General features: G+C 38.7%; 1 protein-coding gene across 1 annotated transcript in view; it reads left to right on the plus strand.

The window, feature by feature from the left end:
• Nucleotides 1-1,696: 1,696 nt before the first annotated feature.
• THSD7B (thrombospondin type 1 domain containing 7B) overlaps nt 1,697-15,730 on the plus strand; it is a gene marked incomplete at its 5' end in the record, with an annotated part of 264,182 nt that continues 250,148 nt past the window's right edge. The window contains one exon of the mRNA XM_082055441.1: nt 1,697-1,835. Within this exon, the coding sequence (XP_081911567.1) occupies nt 1,697-1,835 (139 nt within the window). The remainder of the gene's footprint in view (nt 1,836-15,730) is intronic.

Raw genomic sequence — 15,730 nt, forward strand, 5'->3', positions numbered from 1 at the left:
TTTTCATCTGAAACGCAAGAATGAACTAAACCAGAGAACAGATATTACATTGTATCTTCCACCCTAGTTAGTCAATATCTGATTAAATATAATTGCATGAATTTATCATGATAGAAACTGTTTCAAAGTAATTTAAATACAGCCTGAAATTAAAAGTTTTACTGTATATTCAATATGTACTATTTTCAGGTTTATCTTCAGTTTCTTATCAAGACCGATGCTGTGTATTATCTATTATGACAATGTTGCTTCTTGTAAGGTTGAGAATGTAATGGAATTTTCTGGACCAAACTGCTAATAACTGATAATTTTAATGAAAATCACCAAGATTATACCAATGAAAACAAATCCCGAAGACAGGTGTTATCACTCTCTTTATGTTAATACAGATGTGACGGTTTTTACCTGTGAAAGTAGGATGAGTCACTGATAAGTATAAATATGTTGAGAATTTAAACATGGTATAAATACAAAAGCTATTACATAAGAAAAAAAATAGCATGTACACTAACATCAGAAACCAGCTCTTTTCTGATGTGGCCCATACCATTAACACTTTTTGAGACTTCAGAACTCTTCCCACTTGAACGTGAACGAATCTAAAATATCTTGAAACTCATGTAAAATCTGTGTAAATAAGTGGCTGCTTGGTCGTTTTTTGAGACAAGAGAAGAGAAATTTGAATTACTGGGCTGAATCATAAATGTTCAGATTTTGTTTTTTTTTCTCTGTCTTATTCTCTCTTGTTCTGGAGCTTTTCCATGGTGTGTAATCAGTGTGGAGGTTTGCTGCAGCAGGCATTTAGAAATTGGGCTCCTGCTTTGTATGGGAGACAGAGACGGACTTATCTCACTTCCAACGCTGCACAGTGATAGTTTTAATGAGTTGTACGGTGTAAAACTGCTCCGGCAACAGGACTTGGTCCGTTCCTGTCTCAGTGCCAATGTGGCTCTGGTATTCATCTGAAGTGTTGGAGAGCTTCATTAAAATCCCTTTGTCAGAGAGACCTCTCCGGAGCAACCGGAGAGCTCAAAGATCAGGGACTTTAACGAGAGTCCTGAATTCCAGAGAAACGCCCGAGTAATGCCTGATTGTCCACTCTAAGCTGGTTCATCATGTACTGATAAGCAACCCCTGCTTCTCCCGTGGTATTTCTGATGTTCCTTTTGTGTATCCCATGTTTACACATGGTACAGAGCTGAAACAATTCCAGATCTGGTACTTCAGTTGTCAGGGGTCTTAAATGTAGGATGTGGGGTCTGTCTTCAGAACTGGATTTTCCACCTGTAATCTAGTCTCAGCTTTAGTTTAGCCTGCCTATAGCATGATAATATTCATGCTAAAGATAAATTAGAGAAGAAACACATCATAGACTGTTATCAGATCCCTTGCCATTTATTTGCACTGGCAATTTTCTTAAGAATCTGCTAAAATCATTTACAATGTCTATGTTTGTAAGATGGGGCTGCAGGTCCCCCGGGAGCTGGTTCTCTCCTCTCTTTTTGCCCTGTCCAATAAACCTCTACAACAGATTTGCCCTCAATAAATCTGGCATGCAGGGACTATGAAATGCAGTGACCACCAAGTTACCCTTAGGCTGAGCCTGCTCCCTTGGTGGTTCAAGTCTTTTAGCAAGCATTTTCTTGTTTTGTTAATTCTAGGATCAAAGAAAACAAGACACCAAATTATCTGAATTATGCTTCTACAACAGAGCTGGGTTTTTCCTCATTGGGCATGGCAGAGCCTGGGCAAGTCCTTCCTTTTGTTTGGTTTCTTAATGCTACAAACAGCTGACCTGGAAGCCAGGAGAGGTCACCAGTTTGTCTGGAAAACAGGTAGGAAAAAGATACGTTGGCTTTTCTAATAGGTAATTCCTGCATTCGAGGATGGAGGGATTGCCCTTTCTCCATTCTGTTTTAGCTCAATAATAAATTTAAAAAATCTTATAATGTCTTCTCTTGTTTGTTTGTTTGGTTGTTTTTTTTTGTTTTTGTTTTTGTTTTTGGTTTTTTTTTTTTTTTTTTGTGAAATAGGGGTATTTAATCTCTATTTTTAATTAGTAATCTTCATGTCTGTTGCAGTTGTGCACCAGAGTGACTCTAGAGTTTCATTCTGGACTCTTCAGTGCTTTTAATCCAACAGTAAAAATTTCCTGGATCCTGATATCGTCATCCTCATATTGATTCATTTGAAATATTTGATTGCTTTCTTTTCGTGTTTGAAGGCAAAGGGCACACCAGCGTCTTTCAGGATGAACTGAGCCAGAAGTCCATGCTCTTGGTTGTTCTATTTATAATTAAGATTTCATTGGTACTTTTTGTGAAATATTTCTGTCAGTCGGCTTGGATACATGCAGTGTTTGAATGTTCAAAATCGGGCACACACCAGGTTTGGAAGCTGTTGTGAATACACATTGATAGCAGAGCGATTCTTAGTGACAGGGAGGAGGTGGACGGGAGGTGGTGTGATACAGACGCATCAAACTAAGCGTGACACATTGGATGTTTATTTTGTAGCACAACACAACAACAAAGCATGCTCAATGAAGTGGAAAGATTGGCAAATTTGGGAGATGTTTACTCAAAGTACTTCATCAAAAATATGCAACTGAACCAGAGGTTTCATTGCCCACGATCCCTTTGAGGTTTCTTCTTTTATGACTGAGCAACAGAGCGTTTAAATTTGATGGAAAAATAATTCCCACCCCCCCTCTTTTTGAAGAGGTTCTTTGCTGGTTTGGTTATTTGTTTTTTAATTGTAGTTCTGTAGAGGGTAAGAGACTGAATTAGATGAATAGTGAAGCAATTATTCTGGGAGGACTCCTGTCCTTCTGGTGGAGCCAATGCAAGCTTCTCACCACACCCGCTGGGATGGGAGTGCTGGTTAAATACAATCTGATATTTCTAAAGAACTGGATTTTACAATGTCTTGCATGTAAAATGAAGAGGAAGTAAACAACAGCATAAACTGTTTTTCTCAAATTCGCTGTTATTTACATGATTCTTGAATAAGCTTTGGAAGGTAGTGTTTTTTTAAGACAAATTAGACCCCCTCAGTGCTGTCGTTCTCTTCAGTTCTACAGTGTGTTGTACCATCGGTCTTTAGAGGTGTGCATTGGAAATCATAACAATGTAATTTCACTTGCTTATTCCAGCTGACAATAAAGAGATTCTGATGCTTCAAAGGCATCTGAGGTAGATGTATTTAGAAGCGAAACAAGGTGGTGCAGAGGTGTGCGTGGACGAGGGGTACCTTGTTCTGAAAGCCTCCTGATGAGCTCGTTGCAAAGGTCTGTCTTCCAGATGCAGAAAATTGTCAGTTTTTGTGACTCATACACTGAATTAGAAATATCTGAGCTCTCGAATCGTTCTAAAAGCCTTAAATCCCGGGAGGATTTTGATGCACTTTCTCTGTTTATGTAGTGATGAGAGGTAGAAAACAACTTTGAGTGAAATGTTTTCCAAATGAAAAGAACTGGTGAGCTTGAGCCAAATTCATTGTCCGTTTGACAAAAACAAAGATTTATTTTTTGCTCTCCAGTTAAATATTTTTTATATTTGTAAACAAAATTTTAATTTTTTCCTTAGAGTATTCTGTTGAAAATTAGGAAAAAGTTATATCAAAACCCAAAACGTTCAGTTTTAAGTGGAAATTAATATTAATGTTCACCCCAAACACCTTGTATTGCTAAGAAACAAAGTATAATTTGTGAAGCCTCTCGTTTCTCTGCCGCGGTAGTGAAGCAGCAGCATTTCTAGATCCTGAATCTTGGTCTTTTGCAGTTGACCTAAGAAATGACACAATGGGCTGAGCTTTTTCTCTTGAAATGGTTTTCGGTACAATTAATCACAGAGGTGTATCTGTCTTTCAGAAGGCTACAGGAAATGTTTTGGGAAGAGGGGGTTGGTAACTTGAACAGAGCAGGTGGATCCAGACAGGTAGAGGGGTTAACATAACCTGTCGCAGCAGGATATTAATAGGAAAATAACTTTTCGGGTGTAGATCATGGAGATCTTGACCTAATGGTTTGAATAATAATAATAATGATAATAATAATAATCACAGAGTCACAGAATGTCAGGGATTGGAAGGGACCTGGAAAGCTCGTCCAGTCCAATCCCCCACTGGAGCAGGAACACCCAGATGAGGTTACACAGGAAGGTGTCCAGGCGGGTTGGAATGTCTGCAGAGAAGGAGACTCCACAACCCCCCAGGCAGTCTGGTCCAGGCTCTGTCACCCTCACTGGGAAGAAGTTTCTTCTCGTATTTAAGTGGAACCTCTTGTGTTCCAGTTTTTACCCATTACCCCTTATACTATCATTGGTTGTCACCGAGAAGAGCCTGGCTCCATCCTCCTGACACTCACCCTTTATATATCTGTAAACATGAATGAGGTCACCCCTCAGTCTCCTCTTGTCCAGCTCCAGAGCCCCAGCTCCCTCAGCCTTTCCTCACACGGGAGATGCTCCACTCCCTTCAGCATCTTTGTTGCCCTGCGCTGGACTCTCTTTAGCAGTTTCCTGTCATAATGATGATAATAATAAGAATAATGATGATGATGATGATAATATCACCCCATAGTTTGACACTTCTGTGCCCAATACAAAAAGATAACAGAAATTAAATAAAAGCACTACACAGTGAACCTAAAATGAATTAGCTGTTAATGTCAGAACTGAGCAGATCCATTCTGATAGAAAGAAAACCTGCAGCTGTTGTCTGTTTTGTAAGGAAACAGTCTAATGAGAAATGAGCAATCCCTAATAGGAAAAGAGATGATGCGTTTTGTTTGTGAATTTTGAATTGTCTGTTGCAAGCATGTCAGGTTACTTACCTGCTGTAGAGAAATTCAACTTCTTATTGAAATGCCATGCTTTGTAATTAAATGAGATTATACTACGGAAAGCTCTGACTTTAAGAAAATTAATTTCTAAGTACTAAAGTAAATTTTCCTGCACGTAGAAGTCCAGAGATGCATCCTTAATATGGATGGGGAAAAATAAGCGTATAAGCACAGAAGTTTCTAAAGTAGGCTTTTTCCCAGCTAAATCCTTGGCTTTATCTAATGCAGACTCATACATTTTCATGCTGAGCTTGGTGGTCTTGGTACAGGTGAAAGCATATGTGTTAAAATCACTGCATCTCCGAAAAACCCAGGCTCTGTATTTCGAACATTTGAGAACTTGGCGGTGTGAGGTAGGTTATACGTACTCTTCCCTCAGCTATTCAAAAGCTGGCACTTGCATTTTGCTTATTTGTGGCCTGTTTTAAACCCATTTATTTTAGCTTTTGGTTTCTAGAGATGATATATTAATATCTAAGTATCTGTACACTTTATCTTCTGGCTTCAAGACATTTCTTGTCAGATACTTATTTTGTGGCCACCAGCCTAAACATGAAAGCAATAATTATACCAATTAAATTACTCAGCAACTTCAAATAGCTGAATAATTTTCTGACACTTGCTAAATAACAAAGCAGTTTTAGCGACACAATCTTGAGAAAATTTAATTGGATCTAAATCCTTGTAAATGAATGGTGTTTAATGCAATAGCCAATTAGCAATTTGCGTTGATTTTCTTCAACTCTTGAATGGTCCTGAAAGTGCCTGGAATTTCTGTAGTGCAAATGTGTTTTAATGATAGCCATCCAAGCTTTTAAAACTGTAAGTAGGGTATGGATACACACGTGAATCCACAGCATGATGCTAGTTGGCCTATTTTTTGGCAAAACTCTAAAATTTAGTTCTGAAGTCTAAATTGAGTCTAAAATATGTGCCACACAGGAAATATCTTGGGTGATTTACAGGAGAGGGGCTGATAATTAGGATGACAAAATGCTAAAAAATCAGCCCTTTGCAGAGACACCCACAATCACCACATGGGCAGGTTGGAGTTTCAGCATCACTGCTGGTGCCTTCAGCTCCTCCATCCAGCACACCTCAATAACTGGGCACATGCTGGGTATAAGAGCCATCCCCTATAAAACCTGACTCTCAGAGCTAAAGCAGTGATGTAGCTTTTTCTTAATAACCAGAGTATCTTAATTTTATTTTTCAATGAAAATGTTCTGTTTTTAGGAAAATTGTTCTCTAATTTTGATAAAATGCTATTTGACATGGAAATAATATTCAGTGTACTACAGGAGGGAGGAGGAGGATTGTAAGAAACCCCGACGTGGTGTCCCAGTGAGTTCTCCATCTGTAATTCTCTCTAGAAAATGAACCAGGATGGGGATTTAGCCCAGCAGGGACGAATGGAAGAGCACTAAAAGTGAGGTATCAGACCGGGAAATGGATTTGTAATACAGCTAATCACAGTCGAGAGATTTTTACCTGAGGAGGAAACCATTAATCTTCTGGTGTTTGTGGGCTCCTGGGAGCTTGGTGTGGTAAGCCAGAAGTTTTCTTGCCCCAGGTGAACACTAGAGAACTTTAATTCAGAGTTATTACCCATATTTGAAAGTCATTCTTAAAATAGGGCTAGCAAATGGATTTTGATCATTAGCCTTTCTTCAGAAACAGTCCGTAATGGAAAACGGTACGAAATGAACTTTGCAGAGAACAGCTTCTAAGGTGGAGGAACCTTTGAACTACTCGTGAAGGTGGGTGAGCCAGTTACGGGTAAGATGAAAAAGATCTTTTGTTCTCTGTTCTCAGATAATACTGCCAGAAATGCCCTTTCTCAAGATCTTAATTTCAAGAAGGCCAAGTGCTGGTTTGGAAGTGCCTTTGACCTTATGTCTTAAAAGACAAACTTTTACCTACGTACACCAAATGTTAAAAGGCGTCCGGGTCTTCAAAGGACAGCAGAGCTCAAACCTACTGGCAATGAGGTTAAAAGAGAACTCTGCAGCAAGTGATGTTTTCCCTAAAGCTCTACACGATGAGGAATGATAATCTATCCTAGATTAAGTTTTTGTTCCATTAGATAGGAAATCAGTTCATGAATGAAGGGCAAGTGTCTCTTCAGTGATGTTTTTGTGGCATGTGGAAGATTTACAATATTTCTTGGACTGTCTGATGCTTCCAAACTTCTTACTTGGTTGCAAATATTCTAATGGTAGGTTATTCTTATGCTATCTTGGAGGGTAGAATTTTAAATATTTGAACTCTAAACTAGAAATTTATCCTTGATTTTAATCAAATTTTAAACGACTCTAAGGTTCTTCACCGTACTGAGAGTTCACGACTGCAGCCATTATCTTGGGTTATAGGTCACAATCTTATGATACTGACAGCAGCAACTATTAGTAAATAATTTTTAAAAGACCTATTAAGTTCCATTTTAAAACTACTCACATGGTTGCCATAAACTTGATGATTGAAAAGTTGTCCTAGAATGAAAAACCTTCTTAGTAGCACCTTTAACTTTATTCATGATCGGCTTATATCATTGTATTTGAGCCAGATTATTTAATTTAAATAACACTTGGTAGTTACTTCTGATGTGTTTGTGAATTAAGGATACCGAGCTATTCTCAGTTCCTAGTAGTAAACATATCCTCTTTGAACTGGTTTGTCAAACTAAATCTTTTCTAAACATTGCTCCTCGGAATGATATTAAATGCCAGATAAGATTTCACCCATTGATATTTTACAATTTTAATTTGAAGTGCCTGAATTAAAATATCTCAGACTCACATATGTGATGCTCTTTTTCAATATTTTGTAATAAACAGTTTGAAGTAGTTAAGTTTTTTTTTTTTAATTTGTTAGTATAGTTTCATTAAGTAGCCATTAGAAAAGTGATTATAAAAATAGTACTTTAAAATGAGTTCTAAATTTGTCTAAAGAACTTTGTAAAGCAAGTTTTTTGGCGAAATTTTCTTAGCAGCAAAACTTAATGTGCTGGCTGATATCGGTCACTGATATTTTAGAAGAGCTTTGTGGCCACTCTTAAATTATCTTGTATTTCCGTAGACAGGAGTGCAGTTGTTTCACATTGCTAAATATTTATTTTTCTTTCCTCATTATTCCTTACCTTTCCTATCCACATTTTCACCTCTGTGTTCCATACATGTTTAGATTCTATTACGTGTGGTTCTGCTCTTTCACCCTCATCATCCCAGTTCTGATCGGGTCTCCTCATCTGGTATTGTTTCCTCAACAGCTGAATCCCGACTTGTCTTGAAGTTGTGGAGATGCATCTGTTGCCTTAGTCCAGTGGTGGTTCAGATCATATGTAGGTGGGTGAGACATTCAGAAGTTGCTGGAGACCCTGTGTCCTCAGGCAGTAAATGCTGGTGAGTTTGTCTGAGAGCTGGACAAATGTATGTGAGAGGAGCTCCGTCCCTCTCCTGGAGAACCTTTCTTATGCTGGAAGCTCATCTTCTGGCCTAGCCTGGAGCTCTGCTGCTGTGTTGGATCGATGTGCCATTGTAGCCCATTGCAGACCCACCTGGGTTCTGTCAACCAGAGCTTCTGGATTTAATCTTAATCCACAGGGTGGAAAACTCAGCCTATGGGTCATGGCTGAAGAACTTGCCCTGTTGGCCCAGGGAGCGTCAGTGCCAGAGACATCAGGATTGTTTCTGCAGGAGTTCTGGTTTGGAAGGCAAGCTCAGAGATGCAGAAATGCTTGAACTGGTGCCCTTTTCCCTTGCCTGTAAAACCTGGGATGTTCTTATTAGGACAGGATGCGAGGAAATGGCCTCAATTTGCACCATGGAGGCTTAGATTGGATATTAGAAAAAATTTATTCACGGAAAGCGTTGTGAAGCATTGGAACAGGCTGCCCAGGACAGTGGTGGAGTCACCATCCCCGGAGGGGTTTAAAAGACATAAAGATGAGGTTCCTAGGAACATGGTTTAGTACTGGAGTTAATGGTTGGACTCAATCTTGAGCATTTCTTCCAACCAAAATGATCCTGTGATGAGCTCTGCTTTCCTGTAGGGACTTGAAGACACCAGTGGAAGGTTCTTGGTGGCGCCGCTTAAAGAAAGAATCGTTGGCTTCTGTAGTTTTTCCTAAAAAAGCGCACTGCGGCGAGCAATGTGGGAACGACAGAGTGTCAATCAAACTAAAAAGGCAAGCAAAGAGGGAACTGAATTGACACTGAAACATATATTAAAATGAACGCTTTATGTGCTTGTGGATGACGGGGAGGTGCTGGTTCAGGCAGCAGGGCTCAGCGCAGGCCGCGCACCAACAGCTCAGCTGGGGCCGGGCAGAAGCTGTTACAGCGTGTGCCTGGTAATTTTGTTATTGTTGGGCTTGCAAAACTATTTCAGTAGTTCTTTCACACAAAGACTACAGGCTTTAACAAATATCTTTTTCTAACCGACATCAAATGTTCAGTAGGTGGTGGTTTAAACTAGATTACACAGGAGATTCACACTAATCTTTTAATGTCCCTCTTCCCTTCCTGAGAATAATAGTTTTTGAGAATAAGGTGCTTTTTTTCTGGTTTTTGTTGGTATTGGGAAAAGTATAAGTTAGGCGTCTTATCCTTTTCTTTCCTCAGTAGTTACTATGGGAACAGAGCTGTGGGTCACGGGGGAAAATCTGCAAAAGTGGTTCCTTTTAAATTGTTCATTTAGAAAAAAAAAAATAAAGATAGCTTATTATTGGGATTGTGGTACTTTTCATTCAACTTTGTTGGATTGTATTGTTGTACATATTTCACTCACAAAAGCAGCACAGTGAGTGGCAAGAAAAACAGATGGGGATGTTTTTGTACTTTTTCCTTGGGGTTAATATTTTTTTAATTGAATGCAGCTGTTGGAAAGATTTCTGTTGTTACGTATAGGCGGAACATTAAAAATGGATGATCACATTTTCAGCCTGTTTCAGTGGAGTAGTAGATTTAATTATTCTGCTGCCCTTGTTCAGAACCCCGCAGTGTTTTTTTTTATTATTATTATTATTAATTATATCGTAAGTTAGTTACAGAATCACAGAATGTTAGGGATTGGAAGGGACCTCAAAAGATTATCCAGTCCAATCCCCCTGGAGTAAGAGTTTCACTTTCGCACTTAATGGAACGATTTCAATATATAAGGGTAATCACTTCCTCATTCAGCTCCTGTGTAGAGAGGAATAACTGTGGGTGAAAATGCAGAAAATTGTATTAAAATGCCTAAGATGCATATTATTGTTCTCAGTATGTAGAAAATGCATCTGACTCCTTCTAGGGACGTGAGTTTTGGGTAGTGTGACCACTGATACCTGCATTTCCCTAGATATCTTTTTTTCCTGGTATGTTTGTGAATAGTTCTGCTGTAATCCACTTAATATTTTTATTTTTTTAAAAAAGAACAGCAAAAACCAGGAACACAAGTTGGAAGGGTTGGGGGATATTTAGTGGTAATGCACATTATTGACATAATGTTATGGTTTATTTTGATCACCCTCAGCTGGGCATTTCATTCTGTCTAGTAGTTCTGAATAGATGAGCTGCAGTTTATATAGATCATTCCTGCTAAGATCAGTAGGAGTTTGGAGTGTGAATTCAGAGGCAGAATCTGGTCCTTACTGTTGCCCGGTGTCTACCGCCTTGTAGACCTCTGCACTTCCATCTTCTAGAGACCTTTATGGTTAAATGTATCTCTGTGCCATATTGTGTGTAACAGTGATTTAGGATTATAGAGCTAAATTTGGAAAAGTATGTTAAAACCTCATTATAGAGGTTCTAAAAATATTGGTTCTGTATACAGGAGGATGAGTTGTAGGCAGCTGCTGAAGTACATCCAGCTTTTGTGTGGCATGTCCTGGAAGGCTGGCCGTGAAAAATCACTTTTCCAATGAAATCTTAATAAAAACTTTCCTGCTCCGCTAAGCTCCGCTCCCTGTGCGGTTAGTGGTTTCATTTCTTTCTCAGCAGTTGGGTAATGATTATGGCTCCAGATGCTGCAGGAGTGATAAAGAGAGTGATTAATTCCAGTTGAAAGGACACATGTTCAAAGAGGAGCCAGCCCGACGCGTCGGCCGCGCAGCCCGCGTCGCGAGCTGGTACCCAGCTGTTCCCGGGGAAAACACCAGTAAACCACCATTATTTCTCTTAAGCTGATGTATTTGCTGCTTGGTTTTGCCCCCTCATTGATGTACCATTTTTTTCCCTCCACTGTATTCCATGGGATCAGGTTTTAAAAGGTTTTTATGTCTCCTTATAAAGCGGTGCTGTCAGACTTTCAGAAGACATTGAGAAGGGGCTATTGCCACCGGTTCAGAGTGATGTTTATACCCCGTACAGAAAGAATTGATAATTAAAGGATTCATATTCTCCAGCATAGTTAACAGCAACTTTAAAAGTGTTCCTATGCTTTATTTGCAATAATAGTTCCCACCGAACAACTTCGTGAAAAATCCTGACATTTAAAGTATTGAAATTTCAATATGCTTAAAAAATTAAATGTGTAAGGTAGGTACTTTAATAAGCCTTTATTAGGACTTTATTGACCTATTGAATAGGTCAACAGAAGTATGAAACGTGGCTGGTGGTGCCAGCCACGTGATTTAATACAGGGCAAGGGGATATCTGGTGTTTATTGTGGTATCACCTGAACTTTTTCACTGATCGGTCTCCTCTGGGTTTTATTCTGTCACCCCCGAGATCCAAAGACCTTCAAATATCAATAGTTTAAAAATACCCACCTATGTATGAGGCATGTTTTACTTCTCTGCAGCATGACATTTATAACCATAAATTTCACAAGTTTGAAGCTGCTGAAGACGAAAATAAATTCAGTGCTCATGACATCTTTAGGATCTTTTGACCCATTAGTTAAATTAATTTATATCACCCAGCTGCTTCTTAAGCAAAATAAGCACTGTCCTCATAGCTTTTGAATATCTTCATAGTGGAGACACTGGATATAGAACAAATGTTTCTGTACATTTAGTCCATTCTGATGTGTATTAGGTGTGTAGCTTTGAAGCAGCTTCCTGGATGGAGAACAGAACTGGAGTTTTTACAAACAAGGATTAAATGGAAACTGTGATGATAAAACGCCAGGAACTTTTCAGAAGTTCTTTTATTAAATGTGGTGCACGTAAGGTTGCATTTGTGTGGAAGTAAAAAATGAACTTCAGTAAGTTGTTGGCACTTCTGTGTGTTAAAACGCATACCCTGGATTACTAGCATAAGAACTTATCTAAGCTTTCAATATTTCCAGTTAAACTAATTCAGGACCTCTGTTTTTCAACTGGCATTAAATATTTCATTACCCAAGTATAGTTGTATCTTGATTTCAGCCATTGTTCATGTGGAAATTAGTGACTCTGCAGATGTGTATTGCCCAATTTAGCTTTATTTGCTGTCAGCGGTGAGCTCGTAATGTGTGAAGTTGTGTCTGTGCTTACCAGGCAGCCGACATGTATTCGTTTTGAAGTTGTAGAAATCCGATAATGAGGGTTTATCCAAACTTTTAACTGTTATTGATCATACTTTTCTCTTAAGGAAATATCAATCCTCTATGTTCTGCATTCCTCTGCAAAGTACTAAGAAAACTGTACTTCTAGAATTGGCTCCAAACATGAAAAAGTGTGCAAGAAAAAGAGCCAAGTATATCCTTGTACGTGTAGCACTGAGATGAAAGTTATATGGTGAGTCTGCGTGTTCCATATGTCACTTATATTTTAGTACCTGTGTGTGTATGTTTATACCTTGCTTTTTGTGTGTATTTATATGTCGACTGTGTATACTTGTGTTGCCATCTACCCAAGGACTCTGGTGTAGCGGCAGAAATAGAAATGTAACTCAGTGTTTTGAAGATGTGGAGAAGGATCGAATGAGAGACAGGGAAGTTGGAGTAAATGATGACAGTAATGTTATTGTGCCCTCGGGGTCTTGCAAAGTACAGTACTTAAAACCCAATTTTTGCTTTGTAGATAAGTGAGCGTGTCTCAGTTAAGTCAATATACGTGTGCAGTAGATGATAAAGCTTGGTATTACACACCTGCTTCGATATTTTTCATACTTACTTCTTTAAGGCTAACGTTATATTTATGTTTGGAACACTAAAGTACCTTATGCTTTTTGTTATGAACTTTCAAACATGTTTAGTAATGGGAGCTCAGGCAGCCCAAAATTTTCACCCTCATGTTAGGTAATTATTGATGGCTAATTGACCAGCGACCTGTGCTAGGACTCCATCAAAAAAAATAGGGAGTGACACGAGGGGATGGAAAATCAAATAAATAGAAAAGCAGGTGTGAAAGTGTAATTTTGTGCAGTTGCATTTAAGTATTGAAGGCTGTTTTTTTGAATGAAAACAAAGGTGATAAACCAATAAAATCCCTGCTTTGCCTACAGATATTTCAAAATTTTAATATACTTCAATATATTAAAAAGTTCTACTTATTCATATTCTTCACTATGATTTACTTGTCCTTGATTGATTTTTTTTTTTTTTTTTTAAATGGATGAGTCAGCTTTCAAGGTCCTCAAAATGATTTAATTATTACAGCACACAGGGCCCCAAATCACATTTAAGGTATTTTGATAGAGTTTATGGAATAAACTGGTGAACAGATGCAGAGAGTTGCTGGAACTTGCATCTACTCGATGATTGTGCAGGCAGAAGGTTCCCCATAGACCTTATTGAAAAGTCAGGAGCCAACCTTAGTATGTGCTGTTTAATACAATGTCATTGGGTTAAATATATTGTAACGATATGTCTGTGTGTCTTAGTGTGTAGGGCTACAGAAATGGTAAACTCAGTGTTCTGAATATATTACCAAATAAAACTATGCTGCAGTCAATAAAGCAATTACATAAAAAGCATTACAGTCAACTTCAATTCCAATATTAGCAGTAATAATCAATCATTTTCAATCCGAGGCATGGTCTAATCGCTTTTTGTTGCTGCTTTGAAAGGTTACATTACTCACTTATCTTGCAACTGAGCAACCTTTTCATGTTTGCTTCATGTAGGATTTTATAAATGTTCTTTCTTTTAATCTCAGTATTTTGGTATTGGTGATTTTGTGGTGATTTTTTTTCTCATCCCGATATGATTTCTTACAGTTCTTATGCTTTTTTGGAGTAGAAGACCTGTCATTTTTGCTCCTTGTGCTGGTGCTGCCACTTTTCTTTGTGGTGGAACAAGCATCCTACATTAGTATTGTCATTCAGCTTCGTGCAGCGCTTGTTCTTGTGCAGGTCGAGGACTGTCCTGGCTTTGCCACACTCAGATGTGAGTCTGACCCGCTTGCACAGCCCGTTCTTCAGTCCCATGCCCGTGACCCACAGCAGTTTCCCTCCCCGCCTTTGTTTAATTCCTTCCTTAATCAGGTAATTCGGCAAACGGTTGAGGGCAATTGTATGGTCACCATTAGGATAGTACTAATAAGTTGATAGTTTAACAAGAAGACAGACAAATGGGAAAAAGATGATTTCCATCCAGCTTTCTTCCTTCTTCACCTCTCAAGGACAATAGGCAAGATGAGTGGTTGACTGATAAAACGACAGATTGCATTCAACGTCTTCTGTAAAAGTTTTATAGGGCCTGTTTTTGTTTTCCTCTCCTCCTCCCCAGAAGCCGATTCTTGGTGAAACATCCTTGTTTTCGGCTTTTCTGACACAGAATCTTAGCCAATCCTTTTTACTTGTGTGCAGTGCCATTTAGACAATATTCATCACAATCCAAAATATTGACTTTTAAGCAAAAGAATATCTCCTTTTTTTTAGGTATGAACCAGGCTAACAGGTAGTGGAATGACTGTATCCTGGATGATGGCCCATAAACTTGCTTCCTCCATTGGCTGGTAAAATCAGCATATTTTAATCAGCATATTTTGTATGAATGAGAGCTAAAAGGCTTTTTAATTTTTTTCCTATATAAATGGCATTTGAAGCAGCTGGGGAATTTTAGCTTAAGAATAAATTATCAGAGATTTGTTTCTTTTTATGTCTTTGACAGTATTGGCAAAGCTGTATGTTAATGTAGTTCTGATTAATTTTTTTCTCATACCTCACCTGAATATGCATTTTGATGCCAGTACCTGCCCTGGTATCCTATGGACAAACACACACAGGTTCTGCTCTGCCTGTCTTTAGGTCGCTTTTAGCATGTGGAAGACACATACACCTGAAAGAATTGGTGTTGTGATGTTTTTATTTTCACTCTTTATCAACACAAATCTATTCAGTCTGATGTCTGTTGTCTTTATGCACTGACAGCTGCTCGGAGGTAGCATAGGATGTTACATTAAACTGGTGATTGTTAATGTCATGAATTATTCTAGGCTGACTTTTTTTAAGTAGGTTGGTAGATGCCGTATGTAAAATTTCATAACTTTCTCATAAACCCCTTTTAGTATCTCTCTGGAGACTCTATTGATAAACTTTCCCTTAAGCATACATACAAATTAAATGTGAGAACCTGCGGCTAAAAGGAATTGCTCCAAGGCAATGATTCACAAGGATGAAAAATCAATAAGGGTTTCATTAAGGAAGGAAAGTTTAGACAGGCTCTTGGCTTTTCCTATGGAAAGTAGAGGGAGAAACCATTGATCATTTTATTCAGCCTTATTCTTAGAAATAGGAGTCATAATCTTGATGCGGGTGTTTTGAAGCGTGAATGCAGCTGGGTGAAAGAGCCTGGCGTCTGCGCTCTCTTTGGCTGCATCCCCAGTGTGTATTTCCAAATTCTCCTCTTCCTTTTCATTTGTATGAGCATCACCTGCTGTAAGTGGAATTATCTGCTGGAGAAGCTGCCTCGGCTGATAACTCGGGGCTCGTTTAAGCAGGTGTGTTTATGCAGGAGGTTACAACGTGGACTTGCGGA

Source organism: Streptopelia decaocto (genome assembly GCF_964273445.1).
Source record: "Streptopelia decaocto genome assembly, chromosome: 6".
In the NCBI taxonomy this organism is placed as follows: domain Eukaryota; kingdom Metazoa; phylum Chordata; class Aves; order Columbiformes; family Columbidae; genus Streptopelia; species Streptopelia decaocto.